Genomic DNA, 25,191 nt, shown 5'->3' with positions numbered 1-25,191 from the left:
CTATAAGGCGCACCGCATTATAAGGCGCACCCTCAATGAATGACTTTTTTCCATATATAAGGCGCACTGTATTATAAGGCGCACTGTCTATTTTGGAGAAAATTTAAGACTTTTAAGGGCACCTTATAGTCGTGAAAATACGGTAATTGCTATTGACTTCCAGGTATGAAACACTCACTACACAGTCACCTCTAGAGCCAGCCATTGTTGATGTTTTGGATTTTTTTGTATAAAATCTTGCTCTAGGGGAGGAGCTATATGATGGAAGATTTTGTAAACTAAGATGGCATCTGCATATTTAACAGTATTGTTTCAGTTCAGGCGTTTGTGTTTTTTTAATATTTGACAGTGGTGGTTTTTCGTTTTTTTTTTTTCTGAAAATACAGTATACCGTATATACTGTATTTTCTCGCATAAATCTGAAATTAGTGGAATGACTACTAATTCATTTAATGTAATCATGTAATTTTTTAGTTCAATTATGACAGGGGTAGGGAACCTATGGCTCGGGAGCCACATGTGGCTCCTAGCTAAAATATGGAAACCAGTGGTGAGAGAGCCGAGTCATGAACGCACCAATAGGAACGTCACGTCAGGACTGTGTCATTAATTTCAGTGATACACAATGAACTCATTGATATTCGTTGAACTCATTGATATTCGTTGATTAGCAACAGCGTAACAACGTTGTCAAAGGAATTCAGAGACTTTTTATACTTTAAATGTGATAAAATGACTGCAAATTTTCATTAATTTTGACTTTTAAATTGTGAGGATGGCTCGTAAGGACTAACATTTGAAAATAGGAATTGTTTATGGCTCTCTCTTTCAAAAAGCTTCCAAAACCTTGACTTGTGACATATTTTCACAATAGCAATTCTGCAAATTATGTTTTTCATTTTATTCATAAAGTCTCATGATTAGACTTTAAATGAATTTTTTTTGATAGATCTTACGAGTTCATAACATCGTTTTTTTCGCAAAAAATACCATCTTCTCCATTTGTGACCGACATTGAGGAGGTCTCTTTATCTTAAGCGTATCACTTGACACACCATCAGTTAAAACACGGCAAGAAACGAGCGCCATCCCTGATAGCCGTTGACCGGTCGCCGAGAATGAGATTGGCAGCCCCCTTGCAAGAACAGACTAAAAAAAAAATAAAAAGCATTTTCTTGAAAAATGTGTGTGCTCGAGCAGAACGAAGCAAAAGTGTCCTGGTGAGGAAAATGAGCAGGCGAGTCCATCAACAGCCTCTAGAAAAAGATTCAACCTTCCATGTCTCGGATACAGTTTGGAATTGAAAATGGAATGGATTGTTTCGTAACAAAAGAGATCCTGAGAGATGATGGTTATGTGTTGATAGCCTCTACAAGCGCACTTATCTTTTGTATAGTTAGTTAAGGTTGGAAAAAAATAGTGACAGTTGGACAAAGAATACATTTGGGGTTTGTATATAAAGTGGTTTAGTCCATTTATCCATGTTTATCCATTGTGAACTGTATTAAGGGATGCAAAGCTCTGCAAAGAGTCTTGGTTGATGCGTTTTTGAGGAAATACTTGAGAACACGATTTGGTGTATTTGTATGCGTACTTTTCAATTAGAACTAATGTGTTAAAGGAGCGGCCCGGGGGCCAAATCTGGCCCGCCGCATCATTTTGTGTGGCCCGGGAAAGTAAATTATGAGTGGTGACTTTCTATTTAAGGATCAAATTAAAATGAAGATTATAGTTCAGGGGTGTCAAACTCCCGAATGCGGCCCGAAAACATCTTAATTTGAGATCAAGTGGGCCGGAGCAGTTAACTCATTGCAAAATGACATAGAACTAACAATAAGCCCACTTTTTTCCACTAATTATTAGTCACTAATACTAATAATTAGTGCAAAGAATGAGTAAATTATCAAAATGTTTATTAACAGAATTTTCCTTTTACATTATGAACAATATATTATGAACAAGAGAATAACATAAGAACATAAATAAATGTCAATTCATGTGTTCTGCACGTACTAAAACACTGCGCCCCTAGTGGATAATACAAGAACTACAAATTTTAAAGAAAATTCTTTTTTTTTATACAATGCTGCTTTCTTCCCCGGGCCGTACCAAACCACCAGACGGGCCGGATTCGGCCCGCGGGCCGTATGTTTGACACTATTGGTTGGTTTAAATAGTCCTTGATGTCTTTTGAGCTGGCACCTGTGATTGGGCGACTGGAGCACACCCAGCTTCCTAACTTGCCCTGGGCCTGACACATTGAGAAACTGGTATTATCTCTCCAATATGGGTTGACCCAGTTACTATGGGAAGTGCCCATAGCAGTTCACTAGAGGGTTGTCCACAAGGCACCCTGATAAGATCCTCTTGCCAGAAGGGGTTTAGCGTGAGGGTGAAAGAGGGAAGAGGAGGGTTGGATTTGGGAAGGTGGGGTAATGATTAATTTTTTTACTGTATTTTACTTTTTACTTTACTTTGTACTTTATACTTTTTACTTTAAGGACAAGTGATGAGTATGCTAATACTTTAGTCCTATTTTTCTGTCTATGTTTCATATGTACTGTTAACGGATGCACTTTTTTATATGTATCGTATCTTTTGCTGACTTGGCCCATCTGTCAAATTTATTTTCATTTTTTTCCCCAAGATGGCGCCGTCACACGGAAGCCAGTGGCAGTAGGTCTGTCCACTCTTATTTTTTTCGTGTTTTACAGCCCCTCTATCTTTTTGAAAATTATATTTTACTATTTCTTAATACATTCCTTTTTACTTTACTTTGTACTTTATACTTTTTACTTTAAGGACAAGTGATGAGTATGTTAATACTTTAGTCCTTTTTCCCGGTTTATATTTCATATGTACTGTTAACGGATGCACTTTTTTATATGTATCGTATCTTTTGCTGACCTGGCCCATCTGTAAAATTTTTAAAGTCAATGTGGCCCCCCCGGTCCTAAAAGTTTGCCCACCCCTAGTTTAAGGGCAAGATTGTTCCTGTTTTAGGGAAAGAGTAAATGTTTCGGATTAGGATTTTTGTCAGGTTATGTTTTTTTTAGTGTATGAGTTGGGACAAGCAGAGAAATTTAGACATGTAAAAGTTGTTTTTTTCCCTAGTTCCTAACTGATACTCCATAACAACTTGTCATCAGTCCTTTTCTGTACTGTGTTGTTACTAAAATGTGAAAAGACAAGAAATGCTGAGAGCTCAAGTGATCTTCTCTGGCTCAAAGTGCCGGAAAACACACTCTGTAGTGCTGAACCCTGGGAAACCTTCTTTCACTTTCATACCCTCCGCCTCCTAACCAGGTGGTCAGGAGTCAAGCCCCTTTTCCAAAGCTCCTAAGTGCTTGATGGAGTTATATTTTTATACAGCACCGTACAAGTGCCTGCCCGCTGGCTGCAGTCAGATATCATCATCATTACTTGACACCCGCTTTGCAGCTTCCACTCTTTCCTCTTCCTCTATTCTGGGACCATTTTTTTTATTTCCAACCCAATGAGTGTGAGTTCAAATTGGGGTTAAGAGTACTTTCTTGTTGATGTTTGTGACACTTTGAGTTAGAAGTGTCACGTTTATCCACAGGTGTTTGTGTTCAATTTGAAGGACATCAAAGATTGTTCATATAGCTCCTCCCCCACTGCAAGATTTTATCCAAAAAAAATCCAAAACATCAACAATGGCTGGCTCTAGAGGTGACTGTGTAGTGAGTGCTTCATACCTGGAAGTCAATAGCAATTACCGTATTTTCACGACTATAAGGCGCACTTAAAAGTCTTAAATTTTCTCCAAAATAGACAGTGCGCCTTATAATCCAGTGCGCCTTATATATGGAAAAAAACAGAAAACCAAAAATGAAAAACCACCACTGTCGGATATTAAAAAAACACAGACGCCTGAACTGAAACAATACTGTTAAATATGCAGATGCCATCTTAGTTTACAAAATCTTCCATCATATAGCTCCTCCCCCAATGCAAGATTTTATACAAAAAAATCCAAAACATCAACAATGGCTGTCTCTAGAGGTGACTGTGTAGTGAGTAAGTGCTTCATACCTGGAAGTCAATAGCAATTACCGTATTTTCACAACTATAAGGCGCACTTAAAAGTCTTAAATTTTCTCCAAAATAGACAGTGCGCCTTATAATCCAGTGCGCCTTATATATGGAAAAAATGTCATTCATTGAGGATGCGCCTTATAATGCGGTGCGCCTTATAGTCGTGAAAATACTGTACATTTACAAACAGTAGATGCGGTCAATTTTTTTCTAATCCCGCCTCTTGTTAGCTAGTATAGGCTCCAGCGCCCTCTACGACCCGCAGGATTTCGCAAAATGAATTAATGTTAGAGATAGGCCTTCATTCCATTTCAGGGCACGGTTCATAAAACTATTTGAATCTGGGAGAGGTTAGAATTCCCCATACATAAAGATACTTGGTTGTAAATATTCATTGTGTTTAATATTCAAAACAATCATCCCTGACTTGTTTTCGGACCCTGCTATCAATAAAAATCTCTTCCCAACGTACCACCGACCACTGGAGGCGTAAGACAATCTACAGTTTTTTGCCTTTGGTCGGAAACTGCAAAAATTATGGAAAAAATAACCTGATTATTTCTCTGTGTGAAGCCGGCTTTACCCTTGAGTCGTATATAACAATGTATTGCTTTACCTTTTATCCTCTTGTGTTGTGTGTCTTGTATTTTTCTCAACTCCCACCACCACAAACTGTTTATTTCTCCACACGTGTGCCCTAAATCCATCTTTCCTGGCGCTTTTGTCACCAGTAATGTCTCACACGGGCGCACCGTTGACGTGACTAATGCGACCAGTGAGCAACAGCGCAACGAGCCTATCAGCCGCCACCCAAAAAAAAAAGGCTTCAGTTTCCCCTTAACGTCGTCTACGGCTCGGTGCTAATAATCCTGCGGCTCTAATCTTCAATTAGAAGCAGTGTGATAATCTCTGATGTGAATAATAGTGGGTTTTATCAAGGTTTTTGGGGTGCTTGGCCTATGCGTGTTTTTGATTGACAGCAATGATCCAAGAGAAGGATTTTCTTGTCGGAGATGATGTGTAACGTCTCGTTTCGTGGGTTGCCCGCCTTTAATGGGAAGAGGGCGGGAGGGATGGGATTGTGGGTTTTTTTTGTTCTCGGAAAATGGGAACTCACACAGGATGTGGACTACAGGTGTCAAAGTGGCGGCCCGGGGGCTAAATCTGGCCCACCGCATCATTTTGTGCGGCCCGGGAAAGTAAATTATGAGTGCTGACTTTCTGTTTTAGGATCAAATTAAAATGAAGAGTATAGATGTACATTAAATTTCCTGTTTTTCCACTTTTTAAATCAATAATTGTAATTTTTTAATCATTTTGTGTTTTTAGTTCAAAAATTATTTTATAGATTCTAAAAATATATTTAAAAAAACTAAAATAAACAGTTTTCGATCTATAAAATGATTATTCAGGGCTTTTAATCCATATTAAATTTCCTGATTTTCCCCCTTTTAATTGTAATTTTTTAATCCATTTTTTCTGTGTTTTTAGTTCAAAAATCATTTTGTAAAATATAAAAATATATTTAAAAAAGCTAAAATAAACATTTTTTTAATCTATAAAATAACTGAATAATCAGGGCTTTTAATCCAGTTCTTTTAATCCATTTATTAAAAAAAAATCTAGATATTTTAACTAAAATGGTCCAATCCACATAAAAGCGAGTTGACGTTAATGCGTCCCGCGAATCAACCCGAGTCTGACACCCTTGACATGGACAATAATTCTGTCCTCTGCGAGACTTTGTTCAGGAGCTGAGACTCCTGGGACTTTGTCTGTGATTTGAAGGCGGGGAAAAAATAAATAAAGGTTTATTGTGTTTCCTCTGATGAATAAATAAAAGAAGGAAAAGGGGATTTTTTTCCTCAATTGCCATTCATACATTTTTAAAGTTGAAAGAAAGGGAAAGTCAATAAAGGGGTATGGCTTTTTAAAACTAGAGGGAAAGTGTTGTTTTTTTAAAATAATAATAAAATGTGAGTTTGGCTTTTATTTAAAGGGAAAGTGGAAAAAAAATGGGGAAAAAATATTGATTCGGTTCAGACGAGGAAATTTAGGAAAGGGAAAAAAAAGTAAAAAAAATCTGATTATCGATAGGTAAGCCCTTCTAAAAACTGGAAGGAAAAACTAAGAACACTTATTTATATTTACACAATTTTAATTGTTTTGTTAGGTTGGGAAAATGTTAGCAGTGTCCCAAAAAAAAAGCAAAAATATTGTTCAAGTTGTCCCAAAAATGGAACTTGTATGTCTAAATATATATGTATATACATACGTATTTGCTTCCAGAATAAGGCAAAGTAACCTATGTTCCACTGCCTAACTAAGATTGAATACATATTTATTCTATTTTTCATTTTTGTGTGATCAACAGATGGTCTGGTGACTGAGGGCGAGTTCCTGGACATCACGGAAATCAAGCGCCAACAGGCCGAAGACTACGAGTGTATCGCCTACAATGGCGTGGCCACGCCCGACAAGCGCAAAGTCAAAGTCAACGTCAACTGTAAACACAATCGGTACGTCCGCCTCCTGTCACATGATTCTGAACTCCCTGTTTTTTTTGTGTCCCAATGAAGACCCACCTAGCATCACCGATATGAAGAACTTGCCCGCCCACTTGGGGAAGGCCGTGGTCTTGCGTTGTGAAGCCATGGCGGTGCCCCCGGCTTTCTTCGAGTGGTACCGCGATGACCACAGGTGAGGAAAACTTCTTGATCATCCCGGTATCAATAATAATTATCATTCTAAACCATAATTTTTACAAAAAAAATCAGAAAATAATACACAGCAAGTGTTTGTGTTTCTTGGTGTTTATATATATATATATATATATATATATATATATATATATATATATATATATATATATATATATATATATATATATATATATATATATATATATATATATATATATATATATATATATATATATATATATATATATATATATATATATATATATATATATATATATATATATATATATATATATATATATATATATATATATATATATATATATATATATATATATATATATATATATATATATATATATATATATATATGTATATGTATATGTATATGTATATGTATATGTATATATATATATGTATATATATATATATATATATATGTATATATATATATATATATGTATATATATATATATATATATATATATATATATATATATATATATATATATGTATATATATATATATATATATATATATATATATATATATATATATATATATATATATATATATATATATATATATGTATATATATATATATATGTATGTATATATATGTGTATATATAATGTGTGTGTGTGTGTACATGTGTATATGTGTACATGCATATACACATGTATGTGTAAATGTATATCTGTACATGTATATACACATGTATGTGTAAATGTATATCTGTACATGTATATATGTATATATGTATATTTGTACATGTGTATATGTATATATGTATATTTGTACATGTGTATATGTATATATGTATATCTGTACATGTGTATATGTATATATGTATATCTGTACATGTATATATGTATATCTGTACATGTATATATGTATATCCGTACATGTATATATGTATATCTGCACATGTATATATGTATATCTGCACATGTATATATGTATATCTGCACATGTACATATGTATATATTTGCACACATGGCAAGAAATATAATTTTTTTGTAGTTATATACTTTGTTATCTGCTATTTTTAAATATTTAGTTTATTTTTAAATCCTAAAATCAACATAATATTCCTATTATTTATCTATTGTTACTTCATCCGTCATTATATGACAATTTTCATTGAGAACCACTAAAATTTTAATACATTTTTCTTTGAGCTACAAAAAATTAGGTAACATGCCATATCCTGGCCCGGTGCCTCGGGTTTGACCCCCTTGTTATCCTACACTATGTGCAAATATTTATATACAGCATCTGTGTACATAAGTGCACTTACAGTACGCTGTATATATACCATATGGTTGCCTTATCTTTACCAACGGTCTTAACGTTAAATGTAAAAAAAAAATGTCTGTCACCTATCTAAGGCTTTTTTGGAAAGAAAAGCAACAATTCACACCCTAATGATGACAAAGACTGTGCCTAATGGCGAACAGCGTGAAACAATGAGGTGAGAAGGACATTTGTGCTCAAATGGGGCAAGGTCACAGTGTCACTTTTCTGCCCATTAATTTTGGCAAAATCTAGGCCCTCCACTCATTTCCTAAAAATGACTTTGAATGGCTTTTTTTTACCCGGAGGAAGTCATTGAAATTGAATTATGAGGTTCCAGGGTCAAATTGTAGCCTCTGTTAAACCTTTATTTATCATGCAGAAATTTTGGGAGAACCCTTCATTTAAATAATGGACTTTTTAAATCATTTACTGACAGCTAATGGACAGTTTATGTATACTAGTATTCATAGTAGAAGGTTATAAAATACGTAAATCAAGGAAAAGAGGAAAATGAATGTAAAAATATGTCTTTTACTTTAAAACCATTTCAATATGACCGTTAATTGACCAAAAAAAATACTTTTCCTTTCATATGTCAAAACAAATAATTTCTTTGTCATAATTCACATACAATCCCCATCCAAAACTGAAATTTGATTGACAATTGCTTTATTAATAATCAACAAAACGAAATAACTGACTAATTTACTGAAAACCTTTCGTGCTCTCAATGCCAAACAGGTTGCAAAACTACGGCCCGCGGGCCACATCTGGCCCGCTAAACCTTTTAATCCGGCCCGCCGATGTTGCGCAATTTTATTTTCTCCCCAAGATGGCGCCATCACGTGTAAACAAGTGGCAGTAGCTCTGTCCACTCTTATTTGTTTTTTTGTGTTTTACAGCCCCTCTATCTTATTTAAATGACATTTCTTAATACATCCCTTTTTACTTCACTTTGTACTTTATACTTTTTACTTTAATAATGAGTGATGAGTATTTTAATACTTTAGTCCTTTTTTTCTGTTTATATTTCATATGTACTATTAACGGATGCACTTTTTTATATGTATCGTTTCTTATGCTGACCTGGCCCATCTGTCAAATTTTTAAAGTCAATGTGGCCCCAGACCCGAAAACTTTCCCCACCCCAGCATTACCACACCACCCTCTACAGGCATATGTTCCTCATGACAGATTGTTCCCCAACTCAAATTTCACAGACAAGCTGAACCAAAACATCTTATTCCACATAAAAAGTACCAAAAAGTCCTCCATATTCTCCTTCAGGCCCGTGAGGAACGAAGTCACCATCCAGATCAAGAACGAGAAGACTCGTTCCATCCTGCTCTTCACCAACGTGACAGAGAAGGACTTTGGCAACTACACCTGTTTCGCCACCAACCGTCTTGGAGCCTCCAACGCCAGCATGTTACTATTCCGTACGTATCCCCGCCTCATTAAGTCCGACCCCCTACTGGTTAGACATCATTTCTCTCCAATCCCAACTCCTCTCACCCACGTTTGGGCATTTACCGTCCAAAGTGAGTCCCTCATCTTGTCCATTCCCCATTATCCCAGCCTGCACCCCTTCAATGAGTTACAAAAGCAACGACAATAAACATATATAATGACCTATATTTTATTTTTTATCGGCATTAAAACACCAACACAAACAAGAAATATTCATTTTAAATTATTTATTCATTTTGATAGGCCTTAAAAATTATTTTTCCTTAAAAAAATATTCCCTATATCTTTACGCATCATTAGAATTTTAGCCTAACACATCAATGCACATAATTAATAGAAAATGAATGAATGAATAATTTTACATGACATTATGCTTTTTATGTCCTTCAGGGGAATGAATGAATCCCGCTGATTATTATGAACAGTTATTCATGCCCAACAGTAAAGTTTTTTTTGTGTATTCAGCCCTACTGTACACAAAAAAATGCAGTGTGTGTACACAGGATCCTTACAGACATATTTTTGAATTGTGTCCAGATCATACTTGTGTTCAAATCATTTCAGGTTCAGTGCTCTTGGCACCTGCCATGTTTCTTTCCCTAGGTTTGGACCAGTGGAGAAGTGTTTGTCTTTTTGTCTGTATGTCATTCATCATAACAGCAGCAGCAGCAGCAGCAGCTGTTGATGCACTCTCGTCCTTTCAAAATAGGAGCTTTCACCAGACTTGGGTGTCAAACTAATTTTTTTGTGTTTGGGCACTATCTTATTATGGGTTTTTACTTCCAGGGCTATTATTATTATCTAAAAATCATCTACATTCTACAGTGTTCCCTCGGTCATCGCGGTTAATGGGGACCACGACCACCCGCGATAAGTGCATTTCCGCCAAGTAGGGATGCTCCTTCAAAAATGCTTAATTTGAATTTAATTTAAAAATATATATATTTTATTTTTTTTATATTCGCCTTATATTCCAGTACGCCTTATATATGGAAAAAAAACTGAAAACCAAAAACGAAAAACCACCACTGACGGATATTAAAAAAAACACAAACGCCTGAACTGAAACAATACTGTTAAATATGCAGATCAGCCATCTTAGTTTACAAAATCTTCCATCATATAGCTCCTCCCCCACTGCAAAGTTTTATCCAAAAAACCGAAAAACATCAACAATGGCTGGCTCTAGAGGTGACTGTAAAGTAGTGAGTGCTTCATACCTGGAAGCCAATACCAATTACCGGATTTTCACGACTATAAGGCGCACTTAAAAGTCTTACATTTTCTCCAAAATAGAAAGTGCGCCCTATAATACAGTGCGCCCTATAATACAGTGCGCCTTATAATACAGTGCGCCTTATAATACAGTGCGCCTTATAATACAGTGGGCCTTATAATACAGTGCGTCCTATAATACAGTGCGCCTTATATGTGGGAAAAAATCATTAATTGAAGGTGCGCCTTATAACGCGGTGAGCCTTATAGTCGTGAAAATACGGTATTGCTTATCTTTCACCTGATTTGTATAAATATATAAATCCATCAACATATTTGTTTACTCATCACAAAAAATAATGGCTAATTACTCAAATATCAAAATAATTGTTAGTGGCAGTCCTATATTCAACACTCGAAATTGCTTAATGATGCATGAATAATCCTATTACATCGTTTTCCGAGTATGCAATTTATCATATTAGAACAATTTTTGTTTTTTTGTTGTCCTTCCAGGACCGGGTGCTATACAGGGTCAAGCAAATACTCTCCAATCAGGATCGAGCATCGTCCTCAGTATTTGGCTGTCCCTCTGTGCTGCCGTATTGCTGCAGGTGTATTGATCGCAACCCCTCCCCCCCACCGGGAAAACGCAATTGGTCCCCCCCACCCTCCCCGCCCCCCCTTGACGAAAAACGAAGGAAATTAAATTCTTTAATTAACGAACCCATCACTGTGAACAAAAAAAAAAGAATATGCATTGAATCATTCCATCCAACTTGGAGATAAACACCCAACTCGCCCTCTCGCCCCGCCCTCCCATCCCCTTCAATGACACGCCCTCCGAGCATTGTCATGGTTTGTCCGTCTCCCACAATGCCTTGCAAATTTGCGTGTACATTATTAATGATTATTGTGACCAGTGAGGAAAATGGCTGTAATAACAAAAAGGGATTTTAATGTGTATCTATGTACTAATGACTGACTTATAAAAAGTCTGCCTTATGGAAAAGTGAATCATCAAAGTCACGCTGTGTTATTATGGTGGACATGTATTGGTAAAAATGTGTACTATGTGTACTTTAAGGCTACACACACACACACACGTACGTAAGCATATTCACAGGTGTGGTCAAAAGTTTACAAACACGTATTATGGGCATTCATTTTTTTTTAGACGTTATTGATGGTGATTGGCCCTAAGAATTGTCGTTTAGTTAATCGATCGATTAATAGAGAATGGTTATAAAATTTGTATGAAGTGACCAAAACAAGACAGTTTTAATTTTGACACATTTCTGTCTTTTTTGTTGACGTTGGTGCCATCTTGTTGTCCAAAAGATGCTTAAAATTTCACTGTCAAAGGTAGTCGAACGTGCTGACTACTGAGCTAAAAGCTCTAGCTAGCAGATTTTGTCTAGGTTATTTTAATTGAATGCACATATTTATCATAGTCTGTGGTACCTCTACTTATAAATTTAATTGTTTTTTTTGTAAGTTGGATTTTTGGTAAGTAGAAGCATATTTTACATTGAATTATGTGTTCTACAATCTTAAATACTACACCCTAGACTTTTAAAAACTGTCAAAGTAGACCAATTTTATATGAAATATGCAAAGCTTTTCGTAACCTGAATATTTCGTATGTAAAAGTATTCGTAAGTAAAGGAACCACTATATAATTAAAATACTATTTTCACGTTTTTTACCAGTTTTGTTGCTACTAAACCTAGCTTATACATACGCTGCCAATGCCACCGTCAAGCATGCTAACTACTGAGCTAACAACCCATGCTAGCAGCTATTTTGAACCCATTTATTGAGTTAACCAATCAACATATCTACCCAAATCGTCCTATTCCTACACCCATCATTTGAATGCTATATAATCCAAATGCCCTGAATAAGTGTGCCTAAACTTTTGAGCACAACTGTCTATATTTAGTATATATATACATATATATATAAAAAAAATAGTGTATTGTATAGCTTATTTCCATTTCCAACCGTGCAGCAGTTCAATCTGCGACGAATGATGTCAAAAGGTGCACAAAATAATAAGACCGGGGCGGGGTTTGACGTTTCACCCCCGCCCAGGCCTTTTTAAGCCCCTCCCCCAACCCATATATCCATCCATTCCACAGCATCAGTGTAAATATATGATGTACAGGAGTAGATGGGCAATTGATTGCCTGCTCCACAGCTTTGTTGCTTGTTGATAGCATGTTAGCCCTGTTGTGACTCCATTAGACTCCGCCCCCCCACCTGGCTTTTTTTTCGCGTTGCTTCTACTACCAATGCTGATGTTAATATGTATTTGAATACCTATAAATAGTCATTTCATTGTGAAAAGACACAAAAATATGGTGATAATGATTTATTTGGAAGGGTGGCTTGATGTGGATTTAAGTGCGGGGGGGGTTAATTTTTTTTATACTTTGATGCGTCTGGGTGGAAAAAAAAGATGTAAAGTTTACCTATTTTGCCATGGCAAGCTTTTTAAAAAATTACTTCAAGGGGTATTTTCATTATTATTATCATTTATATAACACTCACCCCCGTCATATACGGTGTATGTGTCCACTTGTCTGAGCACCTTTGTCAATGGGGAAATAAAATGTAATCATTTGCCAACTATGTCGTGTTGTATGGTGGATGAAACGCAATTTCGGGGGGATGGAGCGGGGGTGGGGGGTAAGAGGGTCCCCCTCCCGAGTGTATGACAACAGCAATATGAATGTGTCCGAGCAGCAATAACCCCCTCGCCCTGGAAAAAAAGAGGAAAAAAGTTCTGTTGTCATATTGACTGTATGCTGTGAAGTGTATGGAAAAGATGCTGAAAATGTTGGAACGCACCATTTGTGCATGTTGGTAAAAAAAATGAAGAATAGTCCATTTTATTTTATTTTTTTTTCAATCATCTCACATTTGTGTCTATGTAATGTGTTTATGATGAAAAAAGAGCAAAAAAATAGAGGCAAAAATATTTCTCAATGTGCGATAAAGGTGGTGGTGGTGGTGGTGGGGGACAACAGGGGGGAAAAAGCACGTTCATGTACGTTGTTTGGATGGATTTTGACAGTAAAAAATGATATTAAAAATTGTTGGATTTGTGATGGGTTGCAGTGAATGAAGAGTGAGGCTTTTGATTGGTTTTAAAGGTTTTTTTTCCTCACAGGATGCGTGACCGGACGTTTGGTCGCCCGGATGTTTGGTTGCCCGGACGTTTGGTCGCCCGGACGTTTGGTCGCCCGGACGTTTGGTCGCCCGGACGTTTGGTCGCCCGGACGTTTGGTCGCCCGGACGTTTGGTCGCCCGGACGTTTGGTCGCCCGGACGTTTGGTCGCCCGGACGTTTGGTCGCCCGGACGTTTGGTCGCCCGGACGTTTTGGTGGCCGGACGTTTTGGTCGCCCGGACGTTTGGTCGCCCGGACGTTTTGGTGGCCGGACGTTTTGGTCGCCCGGACGTTTGGTCGCCCGGACGTTTGGTCGCCCGGACGTTTGGTCGCCCGGACGTTTGGTCGACAAAAAGTTTGGTCGCCCAAACGTTTGGTCGCCCGGGTGAATATAATTTTGAGAGCTGGTTTCAACAGTAGATATTTAGATATTAAACCTCTCTCTCATGAATATAATTTTGAGAGCTGTTTTCAACCATAAACTGTGTCATGTTGTCAAATGTCCAGGCGACCAAATGTCCAGGCGACCAAACTTTCAGGCGACCAAACGTCCAGGCGACCAAACGTCCAGGCGACCAAACGTCCAGGCGACCAAACGTCCAGGTGATCAAACGTCCAGGCGACCAAATGCCCGGCGACCAAATGCCCGGCGACCAAATGCCCGGCGACCAAACATTTATTATTATTATTAATATTTTTGCACCCGGTTTTAAATCCAGGTTACTTAATTTGAGGATCTGCCAAAACCTTATCACTTAAAAAAAATCATATTTCATAGTGGCTAAAAAGAATGTTCAGATATTGTGACCCTTTTCCCTATTAACAAATACCATTTCAAAAATTAAGCTTAATAGTTAAAGGCATTAAAACTTAAAAATTCAGACCAAAACAATATCTAGCTATAACCCAGCTATTTTTTTCCAAACGGATTTCACGTATTTACTTTTAATGTTCCACTTTCTCTTTCCAAATTGAAAATGTTGCAGTCTCCCCCAAGGAAATAGCAAGTAGGGTGTCTCTGTGTGTGTGCCACACAATATGTCATATGAATAATAAACACAAAGTGGCCTATTTCACGTGTATAAATAACACTCCTCAAAAAAAAAACAAGTCTGGGCAAACGCTAATGAGACATTTGCCACGTGAATGCTAATGAGGACCCTACTTGTGTTAATAAGGTCTTGTGAATTAAATTTGAAGCCGCTTTCTGTTTGTTTTCTTGTTTTCGGCTGTTTGAAAATGCGTTTTTATTCGTGTATATTTGTTTTCTTCTGTTTTTTCGTAACTGGAGTGGAATAATTACCACGCTTTGAACATATTTCTCATCTGGCTGCACATGTGTAGCATCTTAATCGATAACCCTGGCCGAATGGCTTTGGAGGATGGAGCGGTCGCTGCACATAACGAATTGATCAGGTGCCTGTAAGAGCGGTCGTATAGCGGACCGCATAATTCAGGGCGCCTGATACGAAGCTCTCCTAATTGCGCATCGATTGGTCGCTCCTGGATGTAAAAAAAAAATGATGAATTCATTTTTGTCTTAGCTATTTTTGTCTCGAGCACATGTTGCTGCGATTTGGCTGATTGGCGCTTGATTTATTTTCTCCCTAGAAGTTACCCGCTAACATTAGCTTAAGCGACATAGTTTTATTTATGAGTGATGGTTGCCACTTGTTTTTTTGAGTACAGCCTAAGAAATGGTGAACATTATCCTAATTGTCCCATGTTGATCAAATATATTTAGTCTGGTTGATTCCTCTTGGGCTCAGTCAATGTTACGAGTCTATTAAAGCCTCGCTATGCCATTAGCGCTGCTAATGAGTGCATTAGTACACATTGATGGCGAGATAGGATACAATGGAGGTGCGTGGCATGTAAACAGATGGATTGGCTTTGGCGGATTGTGCTCTTGTTTTTATGAGCCATTCCACTAAAACTAGGCGCGTGAGTGGAAAACTGAATAATGAGATCAGCTGCCCTTGTTATGCTCTTGATAAGCTTTAAAGATCTTTGAAATCAGATTGTTATTGGCAATAAAAGCCTCTTTTTTTGCCCTGATTGGCTGCTATTGATAGGGTCGCGTCTTTGCGCACTTGCTAGCTAAGATTTAACTCCAGTTTGGTTGTCTGACCTTTCTTAATGATGTCTAGATTTTTCCTGAAAAGTCTTGAAAATGGTTTTGATAGTTAATCTGTATATAAATGCATTTGTTTGAATGCTTCAGCCATTTTGGGTTGACAAAACTGCTATTAAATGTTATTAAGATACAGTTTGGTAGCTAAAGCTAGTCCTTCGAGAAACTCTACGTTGCATTGTTTGTCTCCCAAATGTTTAACTTTTAATAGATTTAGATGGCCTGGAATTAAGGTGAGTTGATTTAAAATACAAAGTAAAAATGTTCCTAAATATTTGGTAAAATTTGGGTCCTGAAGCATACTTTTCAATAGCATCAAGACCACAACTATTACAACTTATCTACGTTATCTTTAAAACATAGACATTGAATTGAGAGGACAAACCACCTGTTGGAGCGCGGTAAGTAAGCCACCATCTTTCTTTTCCAGACTCTGAACTTTAACCTTTAAGTGCGCATTGAAAACAGACCTAAGAATACATTGTTTTCATAAGAATGTGTATTAGACTAATACACGTTATTATAAATACATCATTTTTATAATAACATGTATTTGACTAATATACATTATTATGAAAACAATTAATGTTTTTGTTTATTTTTTTGTACATTTCACATCTATTCCTACAATATTGCATCTGAATCAATCCAAATAACTATTTTTATAGCTATAAAAACATTTTACTGCAGCTACAGCTGCGACACAAACAAAAAAACATCAATAATAACTTCAAACAATTGAAATATTATTTAGGATTACTATAGCCAATACTGCAAGGCCTGCATAACTGATATTAATTATTCATGGACAAAATATCATTGAAATCCATCTGTTTTTCCAGATATATTTGTCCATAACCATTATTTTTCATTCTTCCAGGCATTTTTGGTGTAAATACGAAGCCCAAACGATAACAAAAACGCAAGGTAAACCAAATATATTTCATTATTTACCTTAAAAGACTCCAAAATGACACATTCAACTTGTGTACACTACTAATTAGTTTGGTTATAATGAAAGTGCTGTTATTTCCACTATGCCATCAACTAATAACCATGTTTGCTCCACAATCTTATTTCCCCAAGTTCTACTTCTCTTAATTACAACACATCACTTAGCCTTCCCCAATCCTCTGAAAGTGCGATGAGAACGACGACTTGGCTGGCGCCACGGCGACAGCAAGCAGTGTGTAATCAAATAAGTGAAACAACCACAATTAGCAAAGAATATGTAATGAGGCTTGGTTTGACAGCCACAGATGGCTTCTAGTTGCACTATTCCTCTCCCAGAGAGTACACAAAGAAGCCAGCCTACCCTCCCATGGTCGTCATTAAGTCGCCCACCTCTCATCTCGTGGTCCCATTACCCCAATCCTCGCGATCCAGAGGCCCACGCTTGCCATTTTTCTCGTCGATCAACTTCAGGAAATGTGGCTTGTTGCCACCGAGAGCTGACGGGAGATTGTTTTATGGCATTTTTACAACAGTTGACAACAATAACTGAAGATTGATGTCGCTTATTAGAGGGAGGCACCGTGCTAGGAATTGTCAAAGAGGAAATGGCCGTACCTGATGAGTACCGTGTTTTCACGACTATAAGGCGCACTTAAAAGTCTTAAATTTTCTCCAAAATAGACAGTGCGCCTTATAATCCAGTGCGCCTTATATATGGAAAAAACAAAAAACCAAAAACGAAAAACCACCACTGTCGGATATTAAAAGAAACACAAACGCCTGAACTGAAACAATACTGTTAAATATGCAGATGCCATCTTAGTTTCCAACATCCTCCATCATATAGCTCCACCCCCACTGCAAGATTTTATACAAAAAAATCCAAAACATCAACAATGGCTGGCTCTAGAGGTGACTGTAAAGTAGTGAGTGCTTCATACCTGGAAGTCAATAGCAATTACCATATTTTCACAACTATAAGGCGCACTTAAAAGTCTTAAATTTTCTCCAAAATAGACAGTGCGCCTTGTAATACAGTGTGCCTTGTAATACAGTGCCCCTTATAATACAGTGCGCCTTATATATGCAAAAAAATTTCATTCATTGAGGGTGTGCCTTATAATGCGGTGCGCCTTATAGTCGTGAAAATACGGTAGCTTGTTCGTCAAAGGGTAGTCATGGATTAGTTGTGGTGCAAATATGGTTGAGTCAAAGTCTAATTATGTCCCTTCTTGACAACGTTATGGACGCTGTGATGGTTAAGACAACTGTCAATTGAGATCCTGTCAGAGGTTACTCATGTGTTGATTATTTTCTAGTAACGGGACACTCGTGGTGCAAGTTTGGGGTATTAATGGGTCTTGTAATGTTCCATTTGTGCCAATCATGATCCCGTAAGAGGGCTTTTAATGGAGCAATCTTGGACACTGTCATGGTCAAGTCATGTGACGGATTTAGAAGCAGGTCATTTGGGTGTCAATCATTATCCGGGAAGCAGTCAATTATCGGTAACAGATAACTTTTTTCACAACAGATTAGTGCATGTGTGTCAAAGTGGCGGCCCAAGGACCAAATCTGGGCCGCCGCATCATTTTGTGTGGCCCGGTAAAGTCGATAATTTCTGTTTTAGGATCAAATTAAAATTAAGAGTATAGGTGTATATTAAATTTCTTGATTTTTTTCCCCCTTTTAAATCAATAATTGTCATTTTTAATCCATTTTTCTGTGTTTTAGTTCAAAAATCATTTTGTAAAATCTAAAAACATATTTTAAAAAAGCTAAAATAAATATTTTTTAGATCCATAAAAAACGGAATATTCGGGTATTCTAATCTAGTTCTTTTAATCCATTTATTTAAAAAAAAATCTAAATATTATATCTAAAATGGTCCAGCCCACATGAAACCGAGTTGACATTAATGCGGCCCACTATATAAGAAAAAAAATGTTATTAGTCATTTTGTTCTGTTAATGACCCAATGTGAAGGAATTTGACTGAAAAGCCAATGGACTTATTTGCAATCAGATGAGATTTTTAAACAAGTGACAAATCTGTCCTCCACACACCTACATGCAGGAATTTCATTACCATCACCCTCTAAAAATGTTGCCCACGCTAAAATCCCTGCTATAAACGTTGTGTGTGTTTTTGTGATAAGACAAAACTTGTCTCGTTATGCAGACGATTTAGGTTATTTTTCATCTTTCTAATTCCTGAACTTGTCATCTTTGACTTTGGTTGTCACGATTGTTTTTCTCTTAAAAAAAACACACACAAAGCGACATTGAAGGTTAAATCAAACGGAGGCAAGGTGAGATGAAAAAAATAATTTGGTGTCTTGATGAAATCAGAAGTCTTACTTGTGTGTAGTCTTCGTGTTTGACAGGAAGTGAGGTCAGTGGGGGATCTCCTTGACGTTTTTGCTTCTGGCTGATGGCGGACATGTTTTTTTTTGCTCTGTTATAAGTGTGCCAGACGTGAGTAGCTCATCAAAAGAATACATGGATGCATTGTGTTCTTTTGCAAGCAATCCACTTCTGAATTATGTTACTTTGTAGTAGAGTGAGTGAACAGCCTGTGATAAATGTTATGTTCACCTGCTGTTGAATTGATCTTCTCTCTCATATTTTCCTTCCCGCGAGGTCGATCCGTTGGCCCGGCACTCGACTAAAGACGCCCCGGGAAGCACTAAATCTCTCCAAGCCGTCGACCTGGACCAGATGAAGTGTCATATTCATCATAGTCGACGTCAAGTGTTGGGCCCTCCGGCTAACTTCATCTCATCCAGAGCTAAGAAGTATATGGCTGCCAAATGTAAAACAGTGGACCTGTAATGGAATTGAGAGATTTTTTGAATAGACTATAGTGGAAATGCTATAGTGTCACATCAGGAGGTATCATGGAAGTTGACACTTTGCCCTTGAATTATTTGTGCTGTTATTCTCAATATATGGTAGTCAAAGTCGATTTCGGCAAATAGTTTGTCCATTGTTGTCGCATAAAATTATTCAAATGTTCACTCTTTTGATAACATCTAAATTGAGTTTTCCAGTTCGTTTAGGCCTAAAATCCAATGTTACATCTACTTACAAATGCTTTTACTTAGATTCTATTTTTGGTTACGAAACCATTTGATATTCAAACAACTGTTCCAATATACGATAACGATCTAAGTTTAAAATTCCTCCCCAAAATATATAAATTTGCCGTACCCATTATTTTATTTTGAAATTGCCTTGCGTCCATTTTGACACTCTGCTGGCTTCCCATTGGAATCTCACAACAACAAAAAACAACATCTATCTTTTGACCCGTGACCAGACGTTTGGTCGACGGGGACCAAACATCTGGGGACCAAACGTCCGTCGACCAAACGTCCGGGGACCAAACGTCCGGGGACCAAACGTCCGGGGACCAAACGTCCGGGGACCAAACGTCCAGGGACAAAACGTCCAGGGACCAAACGTCCAGGGACCAAACGTCCGGGGACCAAACGTCCGGGGACCAAACGTCCGGGGACCAAACGTCCGGGGACCAAACGTCCAGGGACCAAACGTCCGTCGACCAAACGTCCAGGGACCAAACGTCCAGGGACCAAACGTCCAGGGACCAAACGTCCAGGGGATCAAACGTCCGGGGACCAAACGTCCAGGTACATTTTTGACCACCGTTTGTTGTCACGGAGTTCTTAGTTTACAAGATCCAAGTTACAAAATCTTCCAAAATTTGGTAGTTGGTAGTATTTTTGAGGATTTTGTAAGGCATTTAAGAATGAAAATACAACACACTGCTCTACTTACGTAACTTTGTAAGTAGAGGTAGCACTGTAATGTAATTCTTTGTCGCAAATATTGATGAAATAATAATTTGTACAGATACAATAAGGACCTCCCAGCAATTGTTCACCCGGCCTAATAACCACTCTATATAATGAAAAAACTCACTGCAATTTATTTATGCCAAGTGGCACCTGTACGCATGAATAATGATGACATTGTTACATTACTAGCTCTTTGTTAGTGTCAATCAAATGAAATGTGCGCTTCTCGTTATAATGATGAGCTTTCTCGTGACTGTTAACATTGACCTGCTTTGATTAACGTTGCAGAATCACATGGGAATAGAAGTCAACAAGTGGGCTAATACGCTAATGTATATTTTTGACTTTGTTTTTCTTATTATATTTTGTGCTGCAGTGGTTTTGCGCCTTGGTCTTATCTGCGGCATTCAATCTCGCCGAGGCGTTCGTTCGCCTCGGCATAAATCAGGGTCGTGTTGTCGTGTCGGAAAAGCCGATTTTTAAGTGAAGGCAATTACAGCGCCAATCCTTGAAGAGGCGCTTTGTGGTCCGCCTCGTCTGATGGATCATCTGGTGGCTAAACAGCCTTTTACGAGGACTTCCTGTTTATGGGTTGTACTTTTGCAAACTTTGCTTTCGCCGCTTGACAGCATAACTATAAAATTGCTTTACGGGGATGACTTTGACGCATACTTTTTGGTTCTTATTGATGCCTTTGGAAGAGGACCATTACCGTTGAATTTCCCAGGCTATTCTAAGCCGCTCCTAATTTATATGTACATTGGCCTGGGTTTCTATTAACCCTTCTAGGAACATTGGGTCAGTACAGTGGACACCCATTCAAATTTTTGACAAAGCCTTACTATATACTGTGTCATTTTTTGAAAAAAAGCCTTACTATACTATGTCGTTTTTGAAGAGAAAAAGCCTAACTATACTATGTCGTTTTTTAAAGAAAAAAGCCTTAATATACTATGTTGTTTTTTTAAGAAAAAAGCCTTACTATATTATGTCGTTTTTTTAAGAAAAAAGCCTTACTATACTATGTCGTTTTTTTAAGAAAAAAGCCTTACTATACTATGTCGTTTTTTTTAAGAAAAAAGCCTTACTATACTATGTCGTTTTTTTAAGAAAAAAGCCTTACTATACTATGTCGTTTTTGAACAGAAAAAGCCTTACTATACTATGTCGTTTTTTTTAAGAAAAAATCTTTACTATACTATGTCGTTTTTGAAGAGAAAAAAAGCCTTACTATACTATGTCGTTTTTTTTAAGAAAAAAGCCTTACTATACTGTCGTTTTTTTAAGAAAAAAGCCTTACTATACTATGTCGTTTTTTTAAGAAAAAAAGCCTTACTATACTATGTCGTTTTTGAAGAGAAAAAGCCTTACTATACTATATCGTTTTTGAAGAGAAAAATGCCTTACTGTACTAGGTCGTTTTTTAAGAAAAAAAGCCTTACTAAACTATGTCGTTTTTGAAGAGAAAAAGCCTTACTATACTATGTCATTTTTGAAGAGAAAAAGCCTTACTATACTATGTCGTTTTTTTAAGAAAAAAGCCTTACTATACTATGTCGTTTTTTTAAGAAAAAAAGCCTTACTATACTATGTCGTTTTTGAAGAGAAAAAGCCTTACTATACTATGTCGTTTTTTAAAGAAAAAAGCCTTACTATACTATGTCGTTTTTTAAGAAAAAAACCTTACTATACTGTCGTTTTTTTTAGAAAAAAGCCTTACTATACTATGTCGTTTTTAAAGAGAAAAAGCCTTACAATACAATGTCGTTTTTTTAAGACAAAAAGCTTTACTAGACTATATTGTTTTTAAAAGGAAAAAAGCCTTACTATACTATGTCGTTTTTTCACGTAAAAAAGCCTTACTATACTATGTCGTTTTTTCGCATAAAAAGCCTTACTATACTTTGTCGTTTTTTCGCATAAAAAAGCCTTACTATACTATGTCGTTTTTTTCGCATAAAAAAGCTTTACTGTACTATGTCGTTATTTCGCATAAAAAAGCCTTACTATTCTATGTCGTTTTTTTGCAATAAAAAGCCTTACTATACTATGTCGTTTTTTCGCATAAAAAAAGCCTTACTATACTGTCGTTTTCTGCTATAAAAAGCCTTACTATACTATGTCTTTTTTTCGCATAAAAAAAGCCTTACTATACTATGGCGTTTTTTCGCATAAAAAAGCCTTACTATACTTTGTCGTTTTTTCGCATAAAAAAGCCTTACTATACTATGTCGTTTTTTTCGCATAAAAAAGCTTTACTGTACTATGTCGTTATTTCGCATAAAAAAGCCTTACTATTCTATGTCGTTTTTTTGCAATAAAAAGCCTTACTATACTATGTCGTTTTTTCGCATAAAAAAAGCCTTACTATACTGTCGTTTTCTGCTATAAAAAGCCTTACTATACTATGTCTTTTTTTCGCATAAAAAAAGCCTTACTATACTATGTCGTTTTTTCGCATAAAAAAGCCTTGCTATACTATGTCGTTTTTTCGCATAAAAAAGCCTTACTATACTATGTTGTTTTTTGCGATAAAAAGCCTTACTATACTATGTAGTTTTTTCGCATAAAAAATCCTTACTATACTATGTCGTTTTTTCGCATAAAAAAGCCTTACTATACTATGTCGTTTTTTAAAGAAAAAAGCCTTACTATACTATGTCGTTTTTTAAGAAAAAAACCTTACTATACTGTCGTTTTTTTAGAAAAAAGCCTTACTATACTATGTCGTTTTTGAAGAGAAAAAGCCTTACAATACTATGTCGTTTTTTCGAATAAAAAAGCCTTACTATACTATGTCGTTTTTTTGCGATAAAAAGCCTTACTATACTATGTCGTTTTTTCGCATAAAAAAAGCCTTACTATACTATGTCGTTTTTTCGCATAAAAAAGCCTTACTATACTATGTCGTTTTTTCGCATAAAAAGCCTTACTATACTTTGTCGTTTTTTCGCACAAAAAAGCCTTACTATACTATGTCGTTTTTTTCGCATAAAAAAGCTTTACTGTACTATGTCGTTATTTCGCATAAAAAAGCCTTACTATTCTATGTCGTTTTTTTGCAATAAAAAGCCTTACTATACTATGTCGTTTTTTCGCATAAAAAAAGCCTTACTATACTGTCGTTTTCTGCTATAAAAAGCCTTACTATACTATGTCTTTTTTTCGCATAAAAAAAGCCTTACTATACTATGTCGTTTTTTCGCATAAAAAAGCCTTGCTATACTATGTCGTTTTTTCGCATAAAAAAGCCTTACTATACTATGTTGTTTTTTGCGATAAAAAGCCTTACTATACTATGTAGTTTTTTCGCATAAAAAATCCTTACTATACTATGTCGTTTTTTCGCATAAAAAAGCCTTACTATACTATGTCGTTTTTTAAAGAAAAAAGCCTTACTATACTATGTCGTTTTTTAAGAAAAAAACCTTACTATACTGTCGTTTTTTTTAGAAAAAAGCCTTACTATACTATGTCGTTTTTGAAGAGAAAAAGCCTTACAATACTATGTCGTTTTTTCACATAAAAAAGCCTTACTATACTATGTCGTTTTTTTGCGATAAAAAGCCTTACTATACTATGTCGTTTTTTCGCATAAAAAAAGCCTTACTATACTATGTCGTTTTTTTCGCATAAAAAAGCCTTACTATACTATGTCGTTTTTTCGCATAAAAAAGCCTTACTATACTATGTCGTTTTTTCGCATAAAAAGCCTTACTATACTATGTCGTTTTTTCGCATAAAAAAGCCTTACTATACTATGTCGTTTTTTTCGCATAAAAAAGCTTTACTATACTATGTCGTTATTTCGCGTAAAAAAGCCTTACTATACTATGTCGTTTTTTTGCAATAAAAAGCCTTACTATACTATGTCGTTTTTTCGCATAAAAAAGCCTTACTATACTATGTCGTTTTTTGCGATAAAAAGCCTTACAACACTATGTCGTTTTTTCGCATAAAAAAGCCTTACTATACTATGTCGTTTTTTCGCATAAAAAAGCCTTACTATACTATGTCGTTTTTTCGCATAAAAAAGCCTTGCTATACTATGTTGTTTTTTCGCATAAAAAAGCCTTACTATACTATGTTGTTTTTTGCGATAAAAAGCCTTACTATACTATGTAGTTTTTTCGCATAAAAAAGCCTTACTCTACTGTGTCGTTTTTTTGCGATAAAAAGCCTTACTATACTATGTCGTTTTTTTCATTAAAAAGCCTTACTATACTATGTCGTTTTTTCGCATAAAAAAGCCTTACTATACTATGTCGTTTTTTAAAGAAAAAAGCCTTACTATACTATGTCGTTATTTTGCATAAAAAAGCCTTACTATTCTATGTCGTTTTTTCGCGTAAAAAAAGCCT

The 25,191-nt window shown here is 36.3% G+C and overlaps 1 protein-coding gene across 1 annotated transcript in view; it reads left to right on the top strand.

Moving 5' to 3' along the window:
• Window positions 1–13,659, top strand: part of iglon5 (IgLON family member 5) — a 147,497-nt gene extending 133,838 nt beyond the window's left edge. Inside the window, exons 6-9 of the mRNA XM_077721482.1 lie at window positions 6,434–6,565; window positions 6,639–6,759; window positions 9,349–9,500; window positions 11,263–13,659. Coding sequence (XP_077577608.1) covers window positions 6,434–6,565; window positions 6,639–6,759; window positions 9,349–9,500; window positions 11,263–11,369 — 512 coding nt within the window. The 3' untranslated portion in view covers window positions 11,370–13,659. The remainder of the gene's footprint in view (window positions 1–6,433; window positions 6,566–6,638; window positions 6,760–9,348; window positions 9,501–11,262) is intronic.
• Window positions 13,660–25,191: the final 11,532 nt, after the last annotated feature.

This window comes from Stigmatopora nigra, chromosome 7 (genome assembly GCF_051989575.1).
Source record: "Stigmatopora nigra isolate UIUO_SnigA chromosome 7, RoL_Snig_1.1, whole genome shotgun sequence".
Classification (NCBI taxonomy): Eukaryota; Metazoa; Chordata; class Actinopteri; order Syngnathiformes; family Syngnathidae; genus Stigmatopora; species Stigmatopora nigra.
This window is presented reverse-complemented; position numbering and strand designations above follow the sequence as displayed.